At 52.6% G+C, this 23,639-nt stretch overlaps 2 protein-coding genes across 2 annotated transcripts in view; one reads left to right on the top strand and one right to left on the bottom strand.

The window, feature by feature from the left end:
* XNDC1N (XRCC1 N-terminal domain containing 1, N-terminal like) overlaps positions 1 to 18,106 on the top strand; it is a 35,409-nt gene extending 17,303 nt beyond the window's left edge. Inside the window, 14 exon segments of the mRNA XM_021704670.1 lie at positions 177 to 928; positions 2,708 to 2,816; positions 2,819 to 2,919; positions 3,993 to 4,157; positions 5,171 to 5,345; positions 7,963 to 8,163; positions 8,249 to 8,408; positions 9,349 to 9,441; positions 12,955 to 13,147; positions 13,691 to 13,812; positions 13,925 to 14,003; positions 16,720 to 16,849; positions 17,716 to 17,877; positions 17,880 to 18,106. Of these exon segments, the coding sequence (XP_021560345.1) occupies positions 177 to 928; positions 2,708 to 2,816; positions 2,819 to 2,919; positions 3,993 to 4,157; positions 5,171 to 5,345; positions 7,963 to 8,163; positions 8,249 to 8,408; positions 9,349 to 9,441; positions 12,955 to 13,147; positions 13,691 to 13,812; positions 13,925 to 14,003; positions 16,720 to 16,849; positions 17,716 to 17,877; positions 17,880 to 18,106 (2,669 nt within the window).
* An 859-nt stretch (positions 18,107 to 18,965) lies between these two features.
* ART5 (ADP-ribosyltransferase 5) lies at positions 18,966 to 22,841 on the bottom strand. Its single transcript, XM_021704691.1, has 5 exons — positions 22,828 to 22,841; positions 21,554 to 21,767; positions 19,859 to 20,588; positions 19,234 to 19,266; positions 18,966 to 19,145 (listed from the first exon to the last, which is right to left on the bottom strand). Exons 1-5 carry the CDS (start codon positions 22,839 to 22,841, stop codon positions 19,042 to 19,044), a joined length of 1,095 nt encoding a protein of 364 aa, XP_021560366.1. The 3' UTR covers positions 18,966 to 19,041.
* Between the last annotated feature and the right edge of the window lie 798 nt (positions 22,842 to 23,639).

Below are 23,639 nucleotides of genomic sequence, written 5' to 3'. Positions count from 1 at the left end.
TGTAAAGAGTGAGTTGCTGTACTTGGGAAGTGCTCAGAAAAGAAGCATATATAAGCACTACATTAAGTGTACTTCGAAAACGACATTGTTAGTATGCTTTTGGGCGAAAGCAAACTAGTATGGTGTCTGGGCCGAGGGCTTAAAGGTGGAAGGGTGAGGGAGGCCCCATAGCAAAGGAGGTCCTTTGCTCTCTCCGTCCTTCATCCAGCCACAGCCCACCTGGACGGAGATCGCGAACAAGAAGCTGAGGTACCCACCTCCACTCCTGACTGCCATCCAGGAGGGGCGCCTGGGCCTAGTGCAGCAGCTGCTGGAGTCGGGGGTCGAGGTGTCAGGCAGTGGGCCAGGCGGGCCCCTGAGGAACGTGGAGGAGGCCGAGGACCGCTCCTGGAGGGAAGTTCTCAATCTGGCCATCTGGCTGGGCCACGAAGCCATCACTGATGTGCTGTTGGCCAATGTCAAGTTTGACGTCCGGCAGATCCACGAGGCCCTGCTGGTGGCGGTGGACACAAACCAGCCGGCCGCGGTGCGGCGCCTGCTGGCCCGGCTGGAACGGGAGAAGGGCCGCAAAGTGGACACGAGGTCTTTCTCACTGGCCTTCTTTGACTCGTCGATCGATGGCTCGCGCTTTGCCCCCGGCGTCACTCCCCTCACCCTGGCCTGCCAGAAGGACTTGTATGAGATCGTCCAGCTGCTCATGGCCCAGGGCCACACCATCGCCCGCCCCCACCTGGTCTCCTGCCCCTGCCTCGAGTGCAGCAACGCCTGCCGCTAGGACCTGCTGAAGTTCTCCCTGTCCCACATCAACACCTACCGCGGCATGGCCAGCAGGGCCCACCTGTTGCTGGCCAGTGAGGACGCTATGCTGGCCGCCTTCCAGCTCAGCCGGGAGCTCAGGTGTCTTGCGCGCAAGGAGCCTGAGTTTAAGGTCGGAGTCTCATACTTCCCCCTGCCTGTGGTCACCCATATCTGTCCTTTCACATGGGCAGGGGTGGGCCTGGGGCGGGGGTCCTGGGGCGTGGAAAACAACAGAAAGATGATGAGGCCTTGTTCTGTTCTCAGTAACCCTCCATTTTGTTGTTGTTTTAAGATTTTATCCATTTATTTGAGACAGAGAGAGAGAGCACAAGCGAGGAGGAGGGGCAGAGGGAGAGGGAGAAGCAGGCTCCCTGCTGAGCAGGGAGCCCGATGCGGGGCTGGATCCCAGAACCCCGAGATCATGACCTGTGTACCCCTCCATTTTCATGGGGAGTTACAGAATCCCACCCTGAAGGGGGAATCTCATTCTAATGGCAGAGAGCCATCACTCTAGGGGCACCTAGTTTGGGATGCCCTTGGTCTGTCTAAGGGAGGAGGGAGGACACAGATAGAAAAGCAGCGAGAGAGAGATGTCATTCAGTGGAACCCGTCCTTTCTGAATACCTCCTGTGAAGTCCCACATCGAGCATTGTGTGTTGGGGCCCCAAGCTTGTGATCCCAAGCAGGGAAGGGCAGAGTGAGGTGGACAAGCCACTCCTAGGATGCTCAGCTTCCCTCCGTGCCTCTGTGGAGAATGCTACATGGCTTCTAAAACCCAGAAAAGAGAGGTCGGGGGCTACAGCTGTTGTGCTCAGGACAGACTCCTTTGAAGAAGCAGAATTAATCTTGGCTGCACAGCCAGGCGGTTTAAAGTGAAGAGGAGTCAGGAGGATATTTGCAGTAGGGGTGCAGTGTAAGCAAAGGCTGTTGGGTAGAAAAACTCGACATGGCGATGAGTGTGGGGGCCCACGCAGGACAGAGAACGTGTGAAGGGGAGGTGGGGAGGCCCAGTGGCAGGGACTTGTCAGGAGCCTTGATTACCACCAGCCCCATTCCGTCCCTCACTCATCCACCAACATCCCCTCTGTGCCAGGCAGACTTGGTCCCCATGCTCAAGATCACCATTAGGCAGGGACACAGACAAGGCTATTGAAACAGAGGCCGAAGGCAGGACGCGGTCCATGCCAGGTGAGCCGGGGAAAGAGCATGCTGCTTCACCAGAGTTGTGGAAGACTCAGAGCTCCCACTTCACAAGTAGCAGGAAAGAGGGGTCCTTCCGAAGGACTCTCCCTCCGTGCTCGCAGCAGCCCCACAGAAGGAGGTAGCAGAGACTCTCCAGGCCTGGCAAGGGGAAGCCCCTCGCCCCATGCGACACCACCTGAGGGACCTTGCTGGGCTCGGGCCTCACCTCCGGGAATTCTTGCCTGGATTCTCCCTGGGATTGGGGCCCTGAGTAAAACCAAGGCCAGGCTGGGTAAGTGGAGGCAAGAACTGTCCTACCCGTGTCTGCTGCTAAAACTGACAGCTTCTCAGGTAAGGTAGGCGCTCAAAAAAGAAAAAACGAACGAAATGAACCCACAAGAGGCACGCAGAGCAGGACGGGAAGTGGGCCGGGAAACGGACTGGAAGGGGGAGGTACAAAGATGGCAGCAGGGTTGGGGCTGTAATGACCTAGGGACGAGGTAGACGGAGCGCCAGGAAAGCGAAGCTGACACAAGAGGCACCTCAGAGCAAGGAGGAGAGCTGGGGTGGCAGAGGACAAAGGAACAGACGACTCAGGGTGACACCACATGTGGGGAAGTGAGGGCCTGCAGCAGGACAGGGGGGCCCAGGCCCGCTGCTGGGAAGGTGGGGCTGACTTAACGGGGCCGGGGCCTCAGGGTGGCCACACACACCGGCTCCCCTGCAGCCCGAGTACATTGCTCTGGAGGCGCCGAGCCAGGACTACGGCTTTGAACTGCTGGACATGTGCCAGAACCAGAGCAAGGTCACTGCGGTGCTCAATGACCAGCACGAGGATGCGAGACTGAACCCGAGGCTGAGGGCCTGGGCCAGGCCTTTGAGGAAGGCATCCCCAACCTGGCGAGGCTGCGACTGGCCGTCAACTACAACCAGAAGCGGGTCAGCTGGGCCCTACCTACCTCCCCCACCCCTGCCCCGATCCCCGCCCAGCCAAGGCTGGGTATGCCCCGGTGCAGCCCAAATAAGTCCTCTCCCTGCCTTCCTAGACTCTGATCCCAAGCACTCTTCCATCTAGGCCCTTGGCCCTCTGGGTCTCCTCACCTCCCTTCTTAACCTTTAGTCTAAGCCCCTAACCTCTCCCCAGCCCTTGGAAGTCCCATGACCCACCAGGACCCTACCTTCAGCCCAGACATCTGGGTTTTACTCAGCTCTGTCTCTGGCCTATGCAGTAAGTTTGGTCCAGTCTTCTTCTGTTGTTAGACTTCAGTATCTCTCTCTATTCAGCAAGATTAGCTCTCTGAGGGCTTAGATGTAAAGTGGTTCCATTATTCCCCACCTCATTAGATGCCTGTCTCTGTAAGCTAAAGACATGCTCCCTTTCTAGCCTCCCCACCCCTTACTCCTCCCTCTCACCCACCCTCAGATATCCTGTCCCATCAGGAGCTAAACCAAAAACCTTCCTTCATAACAGCTTCCCTGGCCCTGCCCTCCAAGACACCACCCTATTTTCCCTGCTCCTCCCCTCCTCAGGACTGGTGCCCCACATCTCTAACAAGACAGGAACCCCTGAGGGTTCTGGGCCTTGGGTACCTAGTTCCACCCATCACCGCCTTCAGTTCAAGAATGTGGGATCTGGAGGTGCCTGGCTGGCTCAGCCAGTAGAACGTTGGACTCTTGATCTCTGGGTTGTGAGTTTGAGTCCCATGTTGGGTACAGAGATTACTTAGAAAAAAGAAAAAAAAGTGGGATCCGGAGAGTGCAGAAAAATCTTTGAGTTCAGCTTCTCTTTCATAGACTAGGAAACCAAGACCCAAAGAGGGGTGGGGTCTGGGGTCTGCCCAAGGTCACACAGCAAATGAGTTGCCTTTCTTCTGAGCTAGGTGGCCTGAGAAGAAAAGAAATATGACTCAATCTTTGTGGCAGGGAAGGAAGGACTACGTACCCAGCTGGCTCCCTCCCTCTCTTCCCTGCCTAGTAACCACCCACTCTGCTCATGCGCCCTCTCTGCTTAGTTTGTAGCACACCCCATCTGCCAGCAAGTCCTGTCCTCCATCTGGTGTGGGAACCTGGCTGGCTGGCGTGGAAGCACCACCATCTGGAAGCTCTTTGTCACCTTCCTCATCTTCCTCACCATGCCCTTCCTCTGCCTTGGCTACTGGCTGGCGCCCAAGTCCCGGGTACTAGGAATAAAGTTAATGATAACTGCCATTTATTGAGCGCTTGGCGAATATGCTCTTTGAGTCACCTGAAGTGGCCCTGGGAAGTCGGTCTGACGCTGATTTATAGAGGAGGCACGGAGAACAGAAGTGCTCTTTTTATCCGGGGTACACAGGAACAGCACAGTCAGGATTTAAACTGAGGTCTCTCAGCCTCCAAAGCCTAATCTTTATATACAACCCCATACTCTCCTAAAGAGACTCCCGCCCCAGCCTACAGGTTCTTTGAGAGCCTTTACGGACCCAGATGTTTTTATTCCTTCATCTCAACAAGCATCTCCTTGAAACCCTGCTGTGAGCCGGGCATTATGCCTGGCCCTGGGGATTTAACGAAGAGCAAGCGATGTCAGCCAGATGAGGACAGGGAAAGCCGTCCTCCAGGGAGCAGGAGCAGGATATTGGAAGGCCCAGGGGAGGGAGAACATAAAGGATTAGTGAAACTGAAAGAATGTCTGTGTTGCTAAAGCATAAGTAGAAATAGCAAGTGGTGGGAAGCAGGCAGGGGCCAGATCTAGCAGAGCCTTATAAGCAGTGATGGAAGCCAGTGTAGGATTTTAATCAAGGGAGTAATCCCATTAGTTGTGTATTTTAGAAAGTTCTCTCTACTAGAGGCATGAGGATGAAGGGGATGGGACAGGAGTTAGGAAGATGGGGACACAGGAGGATGAGAAGGAAGAAGTTTGGGATAGAAGAAGATGAATTTATTTTTTAACTTGGTTGAGCTTGAACTCAAGGAGGCTGTGGGACCTCCAAAGGGAAGTTCCTTCACTTCTATGATCCTCAGTTTCTTAGCTGAGAAAACGGAGAATAGTAATACTCATACAGTTGTGAAGGAAATAGATATGAAATGTAGTACATTCTCAATAAATGCCTGAATACGTGCATGTGTGAAAGGAGGAGTCTGGAAGTTCTCCCAGGAAGGGGGGAGATGTGACCGGTCTCTGAGAGCCACGCTTTCCCTCCTTGCCCCCAAGCTGGGCCGCCTGCTGAAGATCCCAGTGCTGAAGTTCTTGCTGCACTCGGCCTCCTATCTGTGGTTCCTCATCTTCCTGCTGGGCGAGTCCCTGGCCATGGAGACACAGCTGAGTACCTTCCGAGGCTGCAGCCAGAGCATCTGGGAGACTTCCCTACACATGGTTTGGGTCACAGGTACATGTGTGGGGCCTTTTTTTTTTTTTTTTTTTTGTAGCTGTTCCCTTGGTGGGCTGCCTCGCTGTTCTTCAAAATAAGTATTCCAATGAGGGGGCCCTCTCCCTGTGGATGTGCCCTGAACATATAACCAAACCCCCTGGGCTCTCCCACACCAAAGGACCTTTTCTGTTCACCCCTAGTTAGGGGATCTATCCCTGTGATAAGACTCTGGACCTCCCTATCCTCTCACAAATAAGACACGGGTCCATAGTGTCAGGTGGGAAGTCACCCTGGTGTCATGGTAGCCTACCAGTACACCATCAGGCAATCTGGTCCCAAAAGTCATGGAACAGAATGGCTCATGGACCAAATTGAGATGCCTAAGTCATACAGTTTATTAAATCCCTAAATGGTATGCTTAGGATGGTGTGGTTAGGGGGAGCAGAGTTGAGGTCCAAGCAGGGGCTACAACAGCCAGAGGTTGCCTGGCCCCAACACTTCATCTATGGGAGAGACGTGGGGGCAAATATGTTTGGCCACAGCTGAAGCTTGCTAATCATCCTGATGGGCAGCTCTGTGTTTCCTTTGCAATCCTTGTGCAGAGGACACAGAGGGCCAGAATGGGTATTACCAGTGGGTAGCTGACTTAAAAGCTGGTGAGTCCTGAGGGCTTCTTCTGCTGCATGTATATTCAGTATATCGTGAATATTTAGAGTCTACCCATCCCTTTCTATGTATGTTCACACACATATGCTCTACTCATTTTATTTGTTCAACATGTCACCCAAATAACTAACTTATCTATGCTCAGTGTATAAGTTTCATTCATTCCATTAGTTTTCTTCTAGAGCAGAATCAAGTATTCTTAAACAATTCAGCAAAGGCAATTACAAGAATCCCCAGAGCCTTACCTAGCCTCTGGCGGGTCAGCTCGGCGGGCTGGGCTGTTGGCCGCTTCCTCAGCCGTCCTCCCCTCATTCTGCTCTAGCTTAGTTAGCAAATCTCCCCAAGCTACCACCACCAAATCCACTGCTCCACCTTGTACCAAGGCCTTGATGACCAAAAGGAAACCTGGCCAAGATACTCTGGGGAAGAAAACAAGAGCAGTCCAAGAGGAAAAGTTTCCCATCCAATGATTTACTAAACATGACGGACCTATGCTAAGTGGAAATAAAGCCAATCCTGTTCCTGCCCATGGGGGAAGAAACGTCTTAAGAAACCAAACTCTGCATTTCTTCATGCACGAAGTGCTTGTTGCTACCCTACTGTGAGTGAAGCCAGGATCGATTAAATTTGGTTCCATCCACCCACGCAACATCTACCCCAGGCTCCCGAGATAGTCTCCCAGCCCCGGCCCCTGCCCACACAGCCCCGTCACCTGGCCGGCTCTCCCCGCCCCTCCTTCCAAACTCAGCTTAAAGGTCACTTTCTTTGAGAAGCTTTCCCTGGCCCCCAAATCAGGGTGAGGATCCGTTTCTAACCACTCCCGTAACAGCCTCTCTATTCCTCTGCTGCTCAATCTGAGCATTTACCACACTGGATTGTAACCACTAGGCTACTTGTCTGTCTCCCTCGCTGGCATCCTGGGAGGCCAGGGGCTGTATTTGTCTTATTCACCACCGAGCCTCACTGGCACATGGTAGCAGCTTAATGAATGTTGGTTTAATAGTGACTCCTAGGCCTTGCGCTGTGCACTGTGGACAAGGAGATGAATCAGACACAGTCCCTGCCCTTAAGGGCTGCAAAGTTCAGGAGAAGTGAGGGGAGGCAGACCCAGGAAGAGATATCCCACAGTGCCCCGTGGTTGATGGCATCACAGAGATCTAAAGGAAGCTGTGAGAGCTGAGTGCAAGGGGCAACTCACCCCACCTGCTTAGGGAAGGCTTCGCAGAGGAGATAGTATTTGACCTGGGCCATAAAGGTGAGCCCGGCTTCAAACAGGTGTGGAAGGGCCTTCTAGGCAGACGGAAACAGCACACACTTGTATCTAGGGAATGGAGAAGGGTACAATGAAGCAGGATTACCTGGCTAATAGGGTCCAGCTCCCATAACCACCCCATCCCCAGGTCTGGCTCTCAGAGCAGGCAGATAATTTGGAGCCCCTTCAAATCAATGTTCTCAAAATATTTGTCCAGTATTTGTTCGGTGGAAGGCAGGGAGAAACAGATTTAAATCATTCCCTCCCAGTCCCAGCCTCTCCCAGGTATAGTTTATACATATCAGCTGCCTGGGGTCATCGATGCAGGCCACACCATAGATGAGTCTGCATCAGCCAGGAGGCTTTTGTTTGTTTGTTTGAGAGAGAGCACAGGAGCGAGGTGGGGAGGGGCAGAGGGAGAGGGAGAGAGACGATTTTAAGCAGGCTCCACACCCAGCACAGAGCCTGTCATGGGGCTCCATCTCACGACCCTGAGACCATGACCTGAGCCAAAATCAAGAGTCCAAGGCTCAACCCACTGAGCCACTGAGGCGCCCCAGGAGTGTTTTTTATTTTCACGGAAGATCATTTTGTCCTTACGTAGATTGCATGTTTATGTTTTATCAACTCTGTCCCCGTGATAGTTTAGCTCTCCGCCCCGCCGTGGGTAGGTGCCCCCACACCATAACCTAGCTCTCCCCCTACCACCTCCTTCAGGCTTCCTGTGGTTTGAGTGCAAGGAGGTGTGGATCGAGGGCCTGCGCAGTTACGTCCTGGACTGGTGGAACTTCCTGGACATGGTCATCCTGTCCCTGTACCTGGCGGCCTTCGCACTGTGCCTCCTTCTGGCCGGGCTTGCCCACGCGCACTGCCAGGATGCCCCGGATGGCGCTGCCTGCCACTATTTCACCGCGGCTGGTGAGTGCTCCCCGACTCAGCTTGAATCCCCCGATCCCTACTGTCCCCTGGCTCTCAGCCTCAGCCCCCATTCCACCCCGCACAGAGCGAAGTGAGTGGCACACCGAGGACCCCCAGTTCTTGGCAGAGGTGCTTTTTGCTGTCACCAGCATGCTCAGCTTCACCCGTCTGGCCTACATTCTGCCGGCCCATGAGTCACTGGGCACTCTGCAGATTTCTATTGGCAAGATGATTGACATGATCTGGTGCACACTATCCCTGCTCAGAGCATCCTCCCCTGTCATAGACTCCACTGGATCTCCTTGTAAAATTCCCTAGCCCTCTGCCACCCAGCTCCCCCTCCCCCACCCCACCCCTGTTGTAGCCTAACCCATGCTCACCTCTGGCTCTAACTCTGCTGATGGTAAATCCTGTGCAATCGGACTCAAGGTTCACTCATCCTTGAACCACATCTCAGCATTTCAGTCCCTGCCTGGGAGACTGGCCCATCCCCAGATTTGATTGCTTCAACTCAATACCCTTCATTCTCAAGGAAGAGCTCCTGCTTTGGCACCATTTTATTTTGTTTATTTTTTTAAGATTTATTCATTTATTTTAGAGAGAGTGTGTGCATATGAGTGGGGGTGGGGGGGGGGAGGTAGGCAGAGGGAGAGGGAGAGAGGGAGAGAATCCTTAGGCAGACTCCCTGCTGAGCACAGAACCCGAGGAGCTCGATCCCAGGACCCTGAGATCATGACCTGAGCCGAAATCAGGAGCCAGATACTCAACCAACTGAGCCACCTAGGTGCCCCTGGCACCATTTTAAATGACTTCTCCTTTCCCATCCCTACTTTCTCTATTCTTTTTTTTTTTTTAAGATTTTATTTATTTGACAGAGAGAAACACAGCGAGAGAGGGAACACAAGCAGGGGGAGTGGGAGAGGGAGAAGCAGGCTTCCCGCGGAGCAGGGAGCCCGATGCGGGGCTCGATCCCAGGACCCCGGGATCATGACCCGAGCTGAAGGCAGACGCTTACCGACTGAGCCACGCAGGCGCCCCGACTTTCTCTATTCTTAATAGTCCAAACGGAATACTTGTCAAGAGATACTGAGCTTGGGAGGGCATCGCCTGATCCCTCTTCCCAGAACCTGACTTCTCCCAAGGTGGAGACTTTCTCTGACCCCTCCTCTTCCCCTCCCCTGCCAGGTTCATGTTCATCCTCATGATCATCCTGACTGCCTTCCTCTGTGGTCTCAACAGCATCTATGTGCCCTATCAGGAGACAGAGCGGCTGGGCAAGTATACTGGGGCAGAAGCAAGATGGGCAGGTGGGAGTCTGGGACGGAGAAGCCTGGAGCTTAGTGATCACCTCTGCCTTCCCCTCCTTCCTCATCTATTCACTCATAATTAATCTCTTGTTTGGGCAATAATTAATTCACTCTCTCACTGATTCACACTTATTCATTTGTTTGTTAACTCATTCATTTACTCACTTTCTTCCCAAACTTATTATTTTGAAAACTGTCAATCCTATGAAACAGTTAAAAGCACAGTGGACACCCATAATCCCTTTACCTAGCTCCATCAATTGATGATATTTTGTCACATTTTGCTCCATCTATTGTTCTCCTTACTCTTTTTTTTTTCCTCGAAACATTTAAAAGTAAGTTGCAAACATCATGACATTTCATCCCTAAATATTTCAGGAGATTTCCTAAGAGCATAACCAAAAAACCATTATCACACTCAAAAAATTAATTTATTTTGGGGCGCCTGGGTGGTTCAGTTGGTTAAGTTTCAGTCGGTTAAGTGTCTGCCTTCACCTCAGGTCATGATCTCAGGGTCCTGGGATCAAGCCCCATGTCAGGCTCCCTGATCAGCTGGGGGCCTGCTTCTCCCTCTCCTCCTGCCCCTCCCCAGCTCATATGCTCGCACGTGCTTTCTCTCTCTCTCTCTCAAATAAATAAAATCTTAAATTTATTTATTTATTTTTCTTTCTTTCTTTTTCAAGTAGGCTCTACACCCCACGTGATTCTTTCTCCCAGGGTCATGAGTTCAAACCCCACATTGGGCATAGAGCTTACTTTCAAAAAAAATTAAAAATAAACAAATAATTTGATATTGATCCCAAATTATTATTTACTGTACAGTTCTTATTCAAATTTTCCCAGTTGCGCCCCCATATCCCCCTGCCAGGAAAAAGTCTTTCTAGCTTTTTAAAAATCTGAAATCCGATCTGGAGTCATGTGTTACATTTTGTTGTCATTACCTCTTTAGTCTCCTTTAATCTGCAACATACCCTCTACCTTTTCTTTGTCTTTCATGACAAATGAACTTTTTTTAAGAACAGATCAAGGTATATTGTAGAGAGTGTTCCATAGTTGGGATTTATCAGACTAGTTCCTGTGGTAAGATTCAAGTTAAGCAATTTTGACAGAATACAACCTAGTTGATGATGTGGGTTTTCCACTGCATCACATCAGGAGACAGAAGATGTCAGTGTAGCCCATTGCTAGGCCTACTGGCCTAGCAAACCTCTTCACTGCAAAGTTACTAAGGATGCTCTTTTAGCAACGGAAAGATATGTGGAGACCGTGTGACTAACCTGTTCCCTCGCAACTTTGACTCTGTGGCTTTAGCATCCCTAGATGAATCTTGGTGATCTTCTACTGCTGTTCTTTCTACATTTATTTGTGGCGTCCTTCTATAAAGAAGTGCTCTCTTCTTTTCTGAAAGTCACTAACGACACAAAGACTTTTTTTTAAGAATCCATTACAGTTCATTATTCTTTTTGATGCTCAGTTCTTCCCAAATATGGCCAATTATTCTTGTATTTGTTTATTCACTCACTCATTGTCCATTCGTTCATTTGCCCACATTTTATGCCCATTCACCTTGTCATTCAGTTGTGGTGGGCTTTTTGTTATTGTTGTTGAGTTCACACCCATTTACTGACACCTTCTTCATAGTAAGTCCTGTCCCCAGCACTGGAAGCAGAGACAGAGGCAGTGAACCAGACCCAGTCTCATGACGAAGATAACCAGTGTGCACAAATAAGCTCAATCTGGGGCATTAAGTACTGTGAGGAAGGAGGGCTTATGTTGAGGATCCCCAGAGGGGAAAGCCCCTTCCTCTGCCTTGGGTAATCAGGAAAGATTTCATAGAAAAGGGAGTATCTGGACTCCACCACTAAGGATTATGGGCTTCAGAGAAGGTGCAGGGCATCCTGGGCAGAAAGGGAAAAGCTGGGGCGTCTGGTTGAAGAATTGCAAGATGTCTTCCACGGTTGGCATGTGGAGGCAATCCTGAGAGAGAGGAAGCTGGAGAGGGTAGAGCCCCAGGTCACAGAGCTCATGAATGTCCTCCTGAGAAGCTTGGGCTTTCTCAGGCCGGCCAGGTTGCTCCCGGTGGCCTTTCAAACAAGGATTCCATTATAAATTCTTCATGAGTGCAATTATGGGATGGTTTTATTGATGATGCCGAAGGAGCCACGCTAGGGCCTGTGGATATTGGTCAAGTCTTTGTCATTGGTTCCAGTGTAAATGGAGGCTTTATTCAGACCAGTTCTCTTACTAAGAACCTTTGTTCACATCCCACGTTCAGGATGCTAGCTTAAAGGAACTGAGCTTGCACAGTTTCAACCATGAATCTTAACACCACGGGCAGCAACCATTCATGCCAGCCTGCTTCATGGGTCCTGGTGCCACCGGTCACTGCATGGTGGCACAGACAGCATGAGCCCTCCCATGCTGTTTATTCATGGGTGACACCTAATACAGTCAAAGACATTTCTGCTAACCGTCTCAGGGAGGTTGCATGGTAGGCATCTGGACTGAGAGCAATTAGGAGCATTTAAAGTTTGACAAGCAGAAGTACAATACCTCCGAACAGCTATTAGAAAGAACACCTTGGATGCCACGTGGAGGATGGAATAACAAGAGACTGAAGCCGAGACCAGCCGCAGGGGCGGTTGCAGTAATCAAGGCCTGAACTGGCGCTGAGATGGACGGAGTAAGACAGATTCACAAATTAATGCAAGAGGAGGGAGAATGTAGTCGGGTCTGTGAGGGACTAACAGATATGCACATTCCACTGGGGGTAGAGAAGGGAGTTCAGAGGGGCTTCCTGGAAGAGGCGGCACTGGAGTTGCCGCTGCTGTGGTCCAAATCACCATCCCATCTCACCCAGACCATGACAAGTTTCTTTTCTTTGTTTCTTTCTTTCTTTTCTTTCTTTTCTTTTTCTTTCTTCTCTTTTTCTTCCTTCCTTCCTTTCTTTCTTCTTTTTTCTTTCTTTCTTTCTTTCTCTTTCTTTCTCTCTTTCTTCTTTTTTACAGAGAAAGAGACAGCATGCACAAGCTGGGGGAGGGTGCAGAGAGAGAGGGAGAGAGAGAATCCCAAGCAGGCTCCATGCTCAGCGCACATGGCTTGAGCCCCACACAGGGCTTGATCCCACAACTCTGAGATCATGACCTGAGCTGAAATCAAGAGTCAGACGCCCAACTGCCTGAGCCACCCAGGCACCCCAACCACGACAAGTTTCTTAACTGGTCTTCATGCCCCCACTCCCTCAAGGCTACATCCTTAGCACCTTTGGCCCTACTATATGCTCAGTAAATATTGGTTTACTGAAAAAATGAGTGTGAGCTCAGAAATAACAAGAGTCAGTACGGGCCAGGATGGTCCAAAGGGCTTCATGGAATCAGAACGCCCTTGGCTGAGTCCTGGAGGGTGAGGAGGAGTGTGTCTGGGTGGCACTCAGGCTCTCCTCCCGCCCCTCACATCCTATCCTTTGCTCGGCCCTGCATGCCAGTTTCAACGAGATATTCCAATTTCTGTTCTAGACCATGTTTGGCATGGAGGAGCACAGCGTCGTAGACATGCCTCAGTTTCTGGTGCCTGAATTCGTGGGCCGGGCCCTCTACGGCATCTTTACCATCATCATGGTCATTGTGCTGCTCAACATGCTCATTGCCATGATTACCAACTCCTTCCAGAAGATTGAGGTGAGCCGGGGCCAGCTGAGGCCAGGGAGAAGAAGGGACCCAGGGATGGAGAGGAAAAGAATGCAAGAAGTCGAAACACTTGGGTTCCCACTCGGCCTCTGCTCTTGTTTTGTGGTTTGGGGCAAGGGTTCCTTTCCAGGCCTCATTTTCTTCGTCTTTAAAATGAGGGTCTTAGTAATGGCTACTCGTTTCTCCAGACCCAAGTCTGGTGCTCTTTCTCCTTCTTGGTTGGGAGGAAGGGTGCATTGTGGAAAAGTAGATGGGAACACGAGAAGGGACAGGGAAGATGGAGGGGCTAGGGTTTGTGGCTGGAGAAGAGCCTGGGCAGGAATTGGATGTCAGAGGATAAAAGACAATGGGGAGGAAGAGAGGGAACGGGGAGCCAGGCAGGAGAATGTGGTGATAGATGGGAATGGGGAGAAGACAGCGGTGGGCACACTGCAGAAGAAGAGGCGTGGAGACGGGGGAGCTGGGCCAGACGGGGCGGGCAGGAGGGCTGGGTACCAAAGTGGCCCTTGCAGAGCCCCTGCCTCCTGGCCGCAGGATGACACGGATGTGGAGGTCCGCTCGCTCCACGCTCACCTGTCCTACTTCCGGGAGCGCCTGACGCTGCCTGTGCCCTTCAACGTCCTGCCCTCCCCCAAGGCCCTCTGCTACCTGCTCAGGTGATACCCTCAGAGCTCTCACTCCCTGCCTCCCAAGCACCCAGCCGCCCCCGCCCAGCTCCCTAGACCCCTCCCCTGCCCAACTGCTTTCCAGCCCCTCCGAATCCCTCAGGAGAATTTTCCGCTTCATCTGCTGTTGCTGTTCCTGCTGCCAAACCAAGAAGCCAGACTATCGGCCAGTCCCTACCTACGTGAGTATGTCCTCTGCTTGTCGTTGGGCTTTGTCACGCCGGGCCTCCAACTGTATTGTCTACACCGCCTGTTTGTCTGCACACCCTTTGTCTTTCTGGTATGTTCCCCACAAAGCCATTTCCCACATCCTCCTCTCGCACCTGGCTGCCCTTCCCTGTTCCTGGCTCTGGATGTTTCCTAGATTTCCAACCGTGGGTCACCCGGCTTAAACAGAAATCCATATGGCCCTGCTCCCAAGCCACGGGCACCCTATTTGGCTCAGACCTGTCCTGCAGCCTTACGTAGCCGCTCCAGCCCCCCCTGAGCCATAGAAGCATCAGGAAACCCCTACTCCCCCAAGCAATCCTTTTCAGTATTATTTTTTAAAGCTTTTTAAAAGATTTTTATTTATTTATTTGAGAGAAAGACAGAGAGAGCACAGTGGGGAGGAGAGGGAGAAGCAGGCTTCCCGCTGAGCAGGGAGCCAGACTCAGGGCTCGATCCCAGGACCTTGGGATCATGACCTGAGCCGAAGGCAGACGCTTAACTGACTGAGCCACCCAGGTGCCCCTCAGTATTATATTTTTATCACTATTATTACACAAATTTTTTATATAATAAAAAAGAAAAAATAAATAAATTTTATAAATTTTTTTATAAAAAAAAAAAAGCTCCAGACTTCAGACAAACTTCTTTGCCCTAAACTGAGCCAAGAAAGAGTTGAACATTTAAAAAAAAAAAAAAATTAAGAAACCAAGGGAAAATGCCCCACAAACTGGGAAATTAAACAGCTGATAGAGGCCTGAGAGAGGAGGCCGAGCCTCTAAAGGGCTGGCTCCCTTACCTCTCGCTATCTGTTCCCTGACCCAGGCTTGGAGTGGGAGCCCCAGCCTATTTCAGACCAGCGTTAAGGCCAGGTCCATAGGGGGTCCTATCTGTTCCCTTTAAAACATGTTACCTGAGGATCTCTCTAAGCCAGGGACTCCGGGCCAGCTCTTTGGGGGCCACAGGCCAACTCTGGAGCTCTGAGGTCCCTGGATCCCCTGATTGGTCCATAGTTTGTTCAACAAACACTTACCAACACCTCTACTGGAAATAAAGATCTGCAGAACGGTGGTCCCTCTGGGTGCTGCCAGTCTAGCGTAGCAGAAGGAAATGGACGGTAATTGCCCGGGACAAGCCCACAGTAGAGAGAAGCACAGCGCGCTCCTGGAGCACAGAGGAAAGGCCCCGGATCCAGACTCAGGAACCAGGGAGCTTCCCAGAGCCCTTGAGAGCAGAACAGAACCCTGAAGGGTAAACAGGAGGTTGGTGGGCAGATAGTGGAGAGGGGAGTTCTCGGCACAGGAAACTGCATGTGCTCAGCATGGGGAAAACAGGATGCTTACCAGACACTAAAACGCCCGGGATTTCCCCCACTCCCTGGCTCTGGGCGATCCCATGTGGACACCTCCTTCACCCTAATGGACCTCTGCCTCCAAATTCTGGAATTACCACCCTTTTCCCCCAGTCACTTCCTGTTCCTGTCCAGGCTGCCGGATGCCTATGTGCAGACCGTCTGTCAGGGCTGCTCTACCCTAGGATGAGACTCCGCTTCTTCAACTGAGGTTGTGCCCAATTCTCGGGGCCTGTGCCCAGTCCTGGATGGGCAGAGCCACTGTGTCCAGCCGGATCCCCCCACACTAGCTGGCTGGGATCTTGCCCACTGGAGTCCCACCCTTCTCCCAGCTGCCCCCACCTCGCTAGTGTCTTCTGATCCAATTAGATGTCCCTTCCCCCCTGTCCTGCATCCTCAGGAAACGGCCTCCCTAAGTTCTTATTCCTTATTTTATACAAGGAAAATGCTTTATATACTCTGTAGCTGTAAAAGGCCTATCATTCTCTCTCATACTTCTGCCTGCCCCAGCTTGGTCAATCCCATCTTTCCCCTGAGAATACTTAATAAAATGCTTTGCTTTTTTTTTATGAGTAAATATGCTAACTATAAAATATTTAGAGAGAAGATAAAACTAGATAAAAATAATTCTTTCCTAAGCATTTAGAGAGCCCCTACCCTGGCAGGGAAGTATTGACCTGAGACGTAGGCATTACTACCACTTCTGTCTTCAATTTGGAGACCCTCAGGCCTGAAGAAATTGAATAACTCACCTGAGGCGCAGAGCTGCTAAGTGACTGAGCTGGGATTTGGGCCAAAGCTTCTCAGTCTAGCCCTTTGCCTGCTACACCTCTGTTCTCTCTCCACTGTCTGCCCCATCCGTATGTCCTACTTGCCCTCTTGGTACTGTTGCGGGGCCTATACCTGGACCCCAAACCAATCATTCCAATTCACATGATGATTTCCATGCAGATGCCTCCCCACATCCCCTACTTTCCCCCTCTGCAGCGTTTGAAGGGCAGGCTTAACCTGGACTAACTCAAGAAAACCAAGGTAGGGTTGGTGGCAGGAGAGAGAACTCAACTGTGCCTGACTCAACATTTTTGTCTCTGCCCCCCACCCCCCTCTGCACCACCCTCCACCCCTCGCCCGCCCACCCCAGCTCTCTTCCACTCAGCCTTTGCTCAGCTTCGGCCTCCTTCTGCCTTCCAGGACTGCACCAGGGTCTAGCTATGTGGCTTCCAGGACAGAAACGTCTGCAGACTTGGCCTCCATCCTTTATCATCTGGGGGAGGACACAATGATTACAGAATAGCCGGGGTGGGTAGAGTCTCTCTCACCCTCTGGTCTTCCCATCCCAGGCCAATCCCGGGGCAGGGGCAGGGCCTGGGGAAGGAGAGAACGGATCCTACTGCCTCCGAGTCATCAAGGCCCTGGTACAGCGCTACATAGAGACAGCCCAGCGGGAGTTTGAGGAGACCAGGCAGAAAGGTTAGTGGCTCACCCCCAAGCCTTCCCCGTTGCATTGTGGGAATAAATACCACACACCAGGCTTGCACCCTGCAGTGTGGCCTTCCTCCTCAATGACTCTGAGCCATTCAGATATTTATTCCACTCATTTCATTCAATCCTTCATCCCTGTGTTCGTTGACTCATTCACTCTCTTACCCATTGGCTCACTCACTTAACTCATTTTTCGTTCATTCACTCAGTCTCTAATTCACTCATTCAATCAACATTCATCACCACGTCCCCTTTGTTCCAGCCTTATCTTTGAGGGAGGGGGAATGTGTAGAGCAGAGACACGGGGTGGGGAGGGGGAAGCTTTCTGTCTGGTGAGAAAGAGAAACCATCTTTGTAGGCAGATAGGGCTTAGTTAGGAGAGAACCAAATTGCAATGGGAGCCCACGGGAGATAGAGAACCTATTATTTTGAGAGGCTGGTGGAAAGGTAGAAGGATAGAGGACCAGAAATTGGAGAAAGCAGAGGTGTAATTGAAACTGGGCCCTGAGGATGGGTAGACGGGAACAGGGCTGACAAGGGCAGAGACCAAATCTCTACCCACTAAAATCTTGCCCATCCCTGTGACTCCTGATCCCTTCTCTGGCCCACAAAACTTTCCTTCTTTGTATCTTCTAAACCCATGACCATCTGAGTCCCACTCAGATTCATCTGCCCCAGACTCTGCCTGCTCCTGACCCCCAGCCTGCAAACCAGTCTCTCACTGTCTCCAGTTCTACTCCCTCAGGACCCATAGGCATGATGTCCCCTGGGGTTCTGTTGTGAGGGGAGAAGTGGTTCAGGGCAGGCTCATCTTCTGAGAGACCTCCCCATCAACAACTTCCCCCAAACCCCAGACCTGGGCAACAGACTGACGGAGCTGACCAAGACTGTGTCTCGCCTGCAAAGCGAGGTGGCTGGTGTGCGGAGGACTCTGGCAGAGGGAGGGACACCCCGAACACCCGAAGGTGCCCGCATCCTCAGTCGCTATATCACCCGAGTGCATAACAGCTTCCAGAATCTGGGCCCCCCATCCCTGAAACCCCAGAGCTGACAGTGCCAGGGATTGTGGGGACCCAGATACCTTCAGAAACTGGGCTTAAGGATGCTGGAGGGGCTAGGACTCCAGCTTCTGGAGAGTCTGGCCCTTTCTCCCCAGCTCACGTGTTAGTGCACAGGGAGCAAGAATCAGAGACAGCAGGGGACCTGCCCCAGGAGAAAGATTTGGGGATCAAGGGGGGGTCCTGATGCAGTGGGAGGGTCCCTTCTTCTGTTGCTAGGTAGAGCCACCTAGATGGGTGAGGTTAAGTGTCATTTAGAAGACTCTGCTGCTTTACTTGCCTCAATAAAGTTTCTGTTCTGGATGTCAGATGCCTCCAGAGTGTGTAAGAACCTCTGTCTCTTCAGGTTTCGAGATTTCCCTCCCCTCACCCTTGAAATGGACTCCTGTGGGAGCAGGACAGAGAGAAATGTCTTGCTGTGGGGTCCCAGGTGTCTGGGGCTTAGGCTCCTACTTTGAGTTCTTTCAAATCTTTCAAGGAAAGAGTTCTGGACTGGGAAGAAGGGAGCCTGGTTTCAATACTAACTCTTTGACCTTGAGCAAGTTGCTTCCTTCCTTGGCTTTGCATTCCTCATCTGACAAATGGGCCAGTGAATCCATCTGTCCCCTTTCCTTCCTTCTTTCCTTCCTTCCTTCCTTCAGGGAGGTTGTGAGGAATCTCTGGCTGTTAAAGCTCCTGGGTTTGCAAGTTCTGGTTTGTGACAGGGGTCTGCAAAGGGGACCATGTCTAGGAGTGATCAAGAAGTCATCCTTTTAGTCCCTCAGTCTTTGAGTCTCACAAGGCCAGAGCAGGGTAGATGGTCTAGTCTCATGGAATAAACCAGTCAGGAAATGTGATGTCACCACACTGCAATACTGTTTAATTGAGTGGCCATCATAGTACCACCCTTGCTTGTCCCAGGGAATCCCTACCACATAGCAGGGCTCCCTCCATCCTGCCAGGGCCTCAGATCCCCCCACATCCTGGTTGGGAGGGGAGATGGCTGGGTAGGTCCCCATCCCTGGGGAAATGGCTGCTAGGGCTGGGTCCGAAACCATGTTCCCGCTTCGAGGCCATTCGAAGCCCCCTTCTTCAATGGAAGATCATGAGTTCCTAGGACTCCTAGTGGCAGACAATGGGCTTTCAGGGCCCAGCTCCTGAGAGCTGGAAGCCCCCAGGGGCAAAGAGCAGGGTCTTCCAGGAAAGCAGAGAGAAGTCCCCCTTGGGGGTAGAATCTGGCTGCCCTCCTGCTGGAGAGAGAAGAGAAGAAGGTGAGGGGTCAGCAGGGCTGGGGGGCGTTGAAGCAGCTGCGGGAGGGGGCAGCGGGCTACTCACCTTGTACAGACACACAGCCGCGTCTCTTCTCCCCTGCAACAGACGGCATGGTGAGCCTTCCGCGTGGATAGGTCCTCACACCCCAAGCTTCCCTTCCCACCAGGCCCTGGCGTGGGCCATTCCCCTTCTCAATCCAACTTCCCTTCTAAACGCTGACTTCTGGCTTTCTTTCCTCTTCCTGCCCCTGGGAAATCTCCCCAGATTGCTGATCCATCACTGCTCCCGGCCTGGCCCCTGCTGCTCCTCCATCTGTCCCTGCCTCAGCACTTAGGAACACCATATACACGGCCTGTCAACCCCATTAAGCCCAGGGCCTCCTGAGATCTGAAGCAGCACCCCTGTCACTTTCCTCTGCTTATCAACCTCAACCAGGTTCTTGTGGTCAATTAGACTGTACAGAGGATAGAACATTTTGAGAGCATTCACAGAATCACTTGAGAATGTTCATAGATCCAGAAAACACTTCTAAGACCTTCTAAGAGCTGGCTGAACCTGTCACAGAGAACAGCAACTCCAGCTGACTTCTAGCCCTCAACTCCCCCATGAACCAAGCCGGTGTCCCGAAGGGGCGTCCTGGCTTATTTCCCCCACCCTGCCGGTCCTGCTTCCCTCATGCATGTCTCACCACCCAGATAGGCGCAGTTAAAGTGGCTGCAGGTCTGATTATAGCTCCAGAGAGTCACCAGACTCTGGGCTCCATCCTGGGAGAACCTGGTGACCAAGAAGACTTCATGTGGGGGGATCAGCACCTCACGCTCCTCAGGAAAGACAGACAAGGCCTGGATAGGGGCCCCGAAGCAAGTCCTTAGAGAGAAGAAGGTGACATTCCCAAATCTGCGGGCCACTGCCTCATCCAGGGAGCTGGAAGCAAACTGGCCCAAGCGGACAGAGTCCCCCAGTCTCTTGGGTTCAAAGTGGAGGGTGCCCACGCCTCGGAACACCACCTCTCCAGGTCCCTTGCTGCAGCCCCCACTGCCCTGCAGCAGCTGCAGGGCGCGGGTGAGGTAGAAATGCAAGGCCTTGAAGGGAAAGTGCTTCATGTAGAACTCCTGGGAGCTGCCACCGGTCCGCACCGCCTGGTTCAGCTCCCAGTACAAAGTGTTAGATGAGTTGGTGTAGACCATGATGGCGATTCCGTGCTGCGCTTTGAAGCCAGGGGGCAGGGGGAGCCCTCGGCGCTTGTGCTCCCAGGCCTCCCGGGCTGCCTCCCAGGACTCCCGCAGCAGGGCGTGGCGGGCCATCTCCTCCTTCAGCAGAGGGACCGCCTTCTCTTCCATCTCCTCGGCACAGCCCACATAAGCATCGTCGAAGGTGTCTGGAGCCAGGCCCAGGGGCAGGATGGGAACAGCCTGGGCCTACAAATGTAGGAAAGAGAGGAGCCGCATAGGAAAGGGGAGACGTTCAGAGCACTGGACAGGGGCCCTGGTGGCAGATCAGTCCAGAAACATCAGTATCTCGTTTCTAGGAGCAAATATCTAGTGTATGCGACTTGGCAAGAGCTCAAGGGCTTAAATAGCACAGCACTGGAGTGAGACAGACGTGGGTCCAAATCGTGACTTCCCCGCCTACTAGCTGTGGGATCTTGGGCTAGTCTCTTAACTTTTCTGAGTTTCAGGTTCTCCACGTATAAAGTGAGGATACTTCCAACCTCACAGGGATATTGTGAGGACAGCAGCATATAGATCTTCACTTCCGTACAGTGTGAAGGGGTCATTTTGTCATTAGAGAAGTTCTGCACCTGGTAGGAAATGGCGCTAGATGACTTCCAAGCGCTGTTCTGGCTCTAAGACTCAGGATACAGGTGATATACAAATATACAGCCAATGTCTGATGACCTGACCCGGTCCCCATCCTTAGATTCTCTTCCCCCTTCATGCCAGCACACCAAGACACTGTAATCTCTGAGACTCCTGAGTCCTCTCCTGCTTTAGAAGCCCATATTCCAAAACATGCGGTGGGGGGGGGGGGGGGGAGGAGGTCAAGCCCTGGTCTGGGAGGGGCTGCAGAGGGCAGCACACAGGTAGCCCAAGCCAGTTTGCCTGGGCTGAGCCTGCGGTGGCAGACAGGACGTGGGGAGGAACGATATGAAGGAAGATCCTAAGAGGACCAGTGTATGGAGGTGGAGGTTCTGGGAGACATAGTAGGAACCTGGGGCTCCCTCTAGGGATGGAGGTTCCTGAGAAGAAGAGGATTAAGAGGACTGGGATCCTAGAGAAGAGTACGTGGGGAAGATTTTTGAGGAGTCAGCCTCCCAGTCCACCTCTTCCGGGTCTGCCCCTGACCTGTTCCCTTTGTGGCAGTAGTAGGTTCTCCCAGTTACCTGCCAGAGGGCATGGAGGCCGAGGTAGCTGAGAGCCATCAGCAAAGCCGCCAGCATCCTTCCTGGGGGCGACTCAAGGGAGGGCGAGGTCCAGATGAAGAGGGCAGCACTGGCGATGGGCTGGGAGACAAAGACCAGGGTCCCTTCCTCCGGGGTGTGAAGGGTCTCGTCCAGAATCCGGCCCAAGCGGGTGTGGGCGGGGCCAAGGGCGGGCCTAAGGGAGTGGGCGGGGCCTTAGATTTCATTGTGTACCCCGCACAACCCCAGGGCTCCGCTCCCCAGATTCCCACTAGCCCCCATGCTCCGCGTCTTCTGCTCGGGGGCCTTCTTGCGATGGTAAAGGCGGAGCCATCATTTGGCTCCGCCCGGAGAGGGGAGGGGGCGGAGAGCCAGGGACCCACCTGGAAGTTTCAGGGACGACTGCGGGAAGGAACACTGACCGCTCGGGCCGGCGGGGGGCTTAAGTCCCGGCGGGTGCTGCGCTGTCCCGGGAGTCTAGCCGATCAACAAAGTCCCGCGGCTAACTATAGCCCCCGCGGCGGTAACCCGACACCTCTCTTCTGCAACAACGGACACGGGGTGGGGAAGCGGGAGTGGCGCGGGAAGGGGCCGAGGGGCGTACCTCCCCTTCCCGAGTTCTTTCTCCAGAATCCGCTTTGGCTCCGAACGAGACCAGGGTTGGGGGGAGGGACTTGTGAGACTTGGCCTCTCCCTCCGGTGGGCCCCGACCTGGCGGACCCCCAGCTCTCAGACCACTAGACCCGGGAGGCCCACGAGAGTCCCGCCCACCAAGAACTCTCTGCTGGTGCACTCACTGATTTGCATGCAATTTGCATATGGCCCACGCATTGGGGCACGCGTGATCCAGCATCTGAGCGCACCCACCCGCCCCCTTCCCTTCAGTAGGGTTGGACCAGCTGTCTCCCATCCTCAGGGGCAAGCCCGTCTCCCTCCACAGCCCCTCTCTCTCTGGACCTCTTAGACCCAGGTGACCCCATGTTTATAAACACTAGCTTTCCCCCTCCCCTGCTGTGGGCCTGTCTATAAATAACCTGGCTCTGAGTTTTGGATGCCCAATCAGAAGTAATGGGAGAAGGGACCAGTTGAGAAATCAGTAAGCAGCTCTGGGGACAGCTTTCTGGCAGCCTGAGCCCTGGGGGTTGGAGGGTTACTTCCAAAGTGGTCAGGGGAGTTGGGGGTCCCAAATGTCAGGATTTAAGAGATGCTTCCTGCTGCTTGCTGGAGCTGAGGTGGGCATAGAAGGTTAGACTTACCTCAGGGCCTCCATCCTGGTTTGGCTCATTCATTTAGCCCCATCCCCATTGCCCCATTCCCGCAGGCTGCCAACCAAAATAAAGAATTTCCTTCTTCTAGAATCCTGCTTTCTCCAAAAATCCTTCCTACAGACCAAAAAAGACAAACTGTGTGTCTGGGCTTGGAGAAATGTGGGGAGGGAGATGGGACAAGTGTCATCCCAAAAAACCAGAGCACTTATCAGGCAAACACAGCCTCTATACAAGTACTCTAGTCCCCTTCCAATGAGATGGACCATCCCGAAGCTCACCTAGATTAGAAAATCCATTTCTCTACTGTTTACCATTACTGTGAAAAACCACATCTTGCCTGTTTATCCTGACTGCCTCTCACCCTGGAGGACCCTGAGCACCTGCAGTTGTTGGAACAGAAGATAGGGTCTGGGAGAGCCAGGCCTGCTAAAACAAGTCCCCGGTACCAGATCCACTGGGATCAGGGCTTTGTCCTCTCCTCACATGGAAGTGCTTCTCCCATCCCCAAATGTGGAACTCCAAGAAAGGCCCCAAGAGATGGAGTCAAATTTCGTCACTGAGCTGGGGAGCCCTGAGTGAGGCAGAAAATCCTCCAAGATCACAGAGCAAATCAGGGCTGGCCAGACCCAGCCTCCTGAATCTGGGAAAATTTCTCCTTGCACGTTAGGTGAGTCTCCATGCTCACATAAAAGGAACACAAAGTAAAAAGATACTGAGGACAGGGGTGCTGTGCACAGGGCCAAACCCAGTGCGGAGACAGTTGTTCTAGCCTGGATCCTCGATGCCTCAGCCCACCTTCT

The sequence above is a fragment of the Neomonachus schauinslandi genome, chromosome 11 (genome assembly GCF_002201575.2).
Source record: "Neomonachus schauinslandi chromosome 11, ASM220157v2, whole genome shotgun sequence".
In the NCBI taxonomy this organism is placed as follows: Eukaryota; Metazoa; Chordata; class Mammalia; order Carnivora; family Phocidae; genus Neomonachus; species Neomonachus schauinslandi.
The sequence above is the reverse complement of the archived record's forward strand: the minus strand, read 5'-3'. Positions and strand labels throughout refer to the sequence as shown.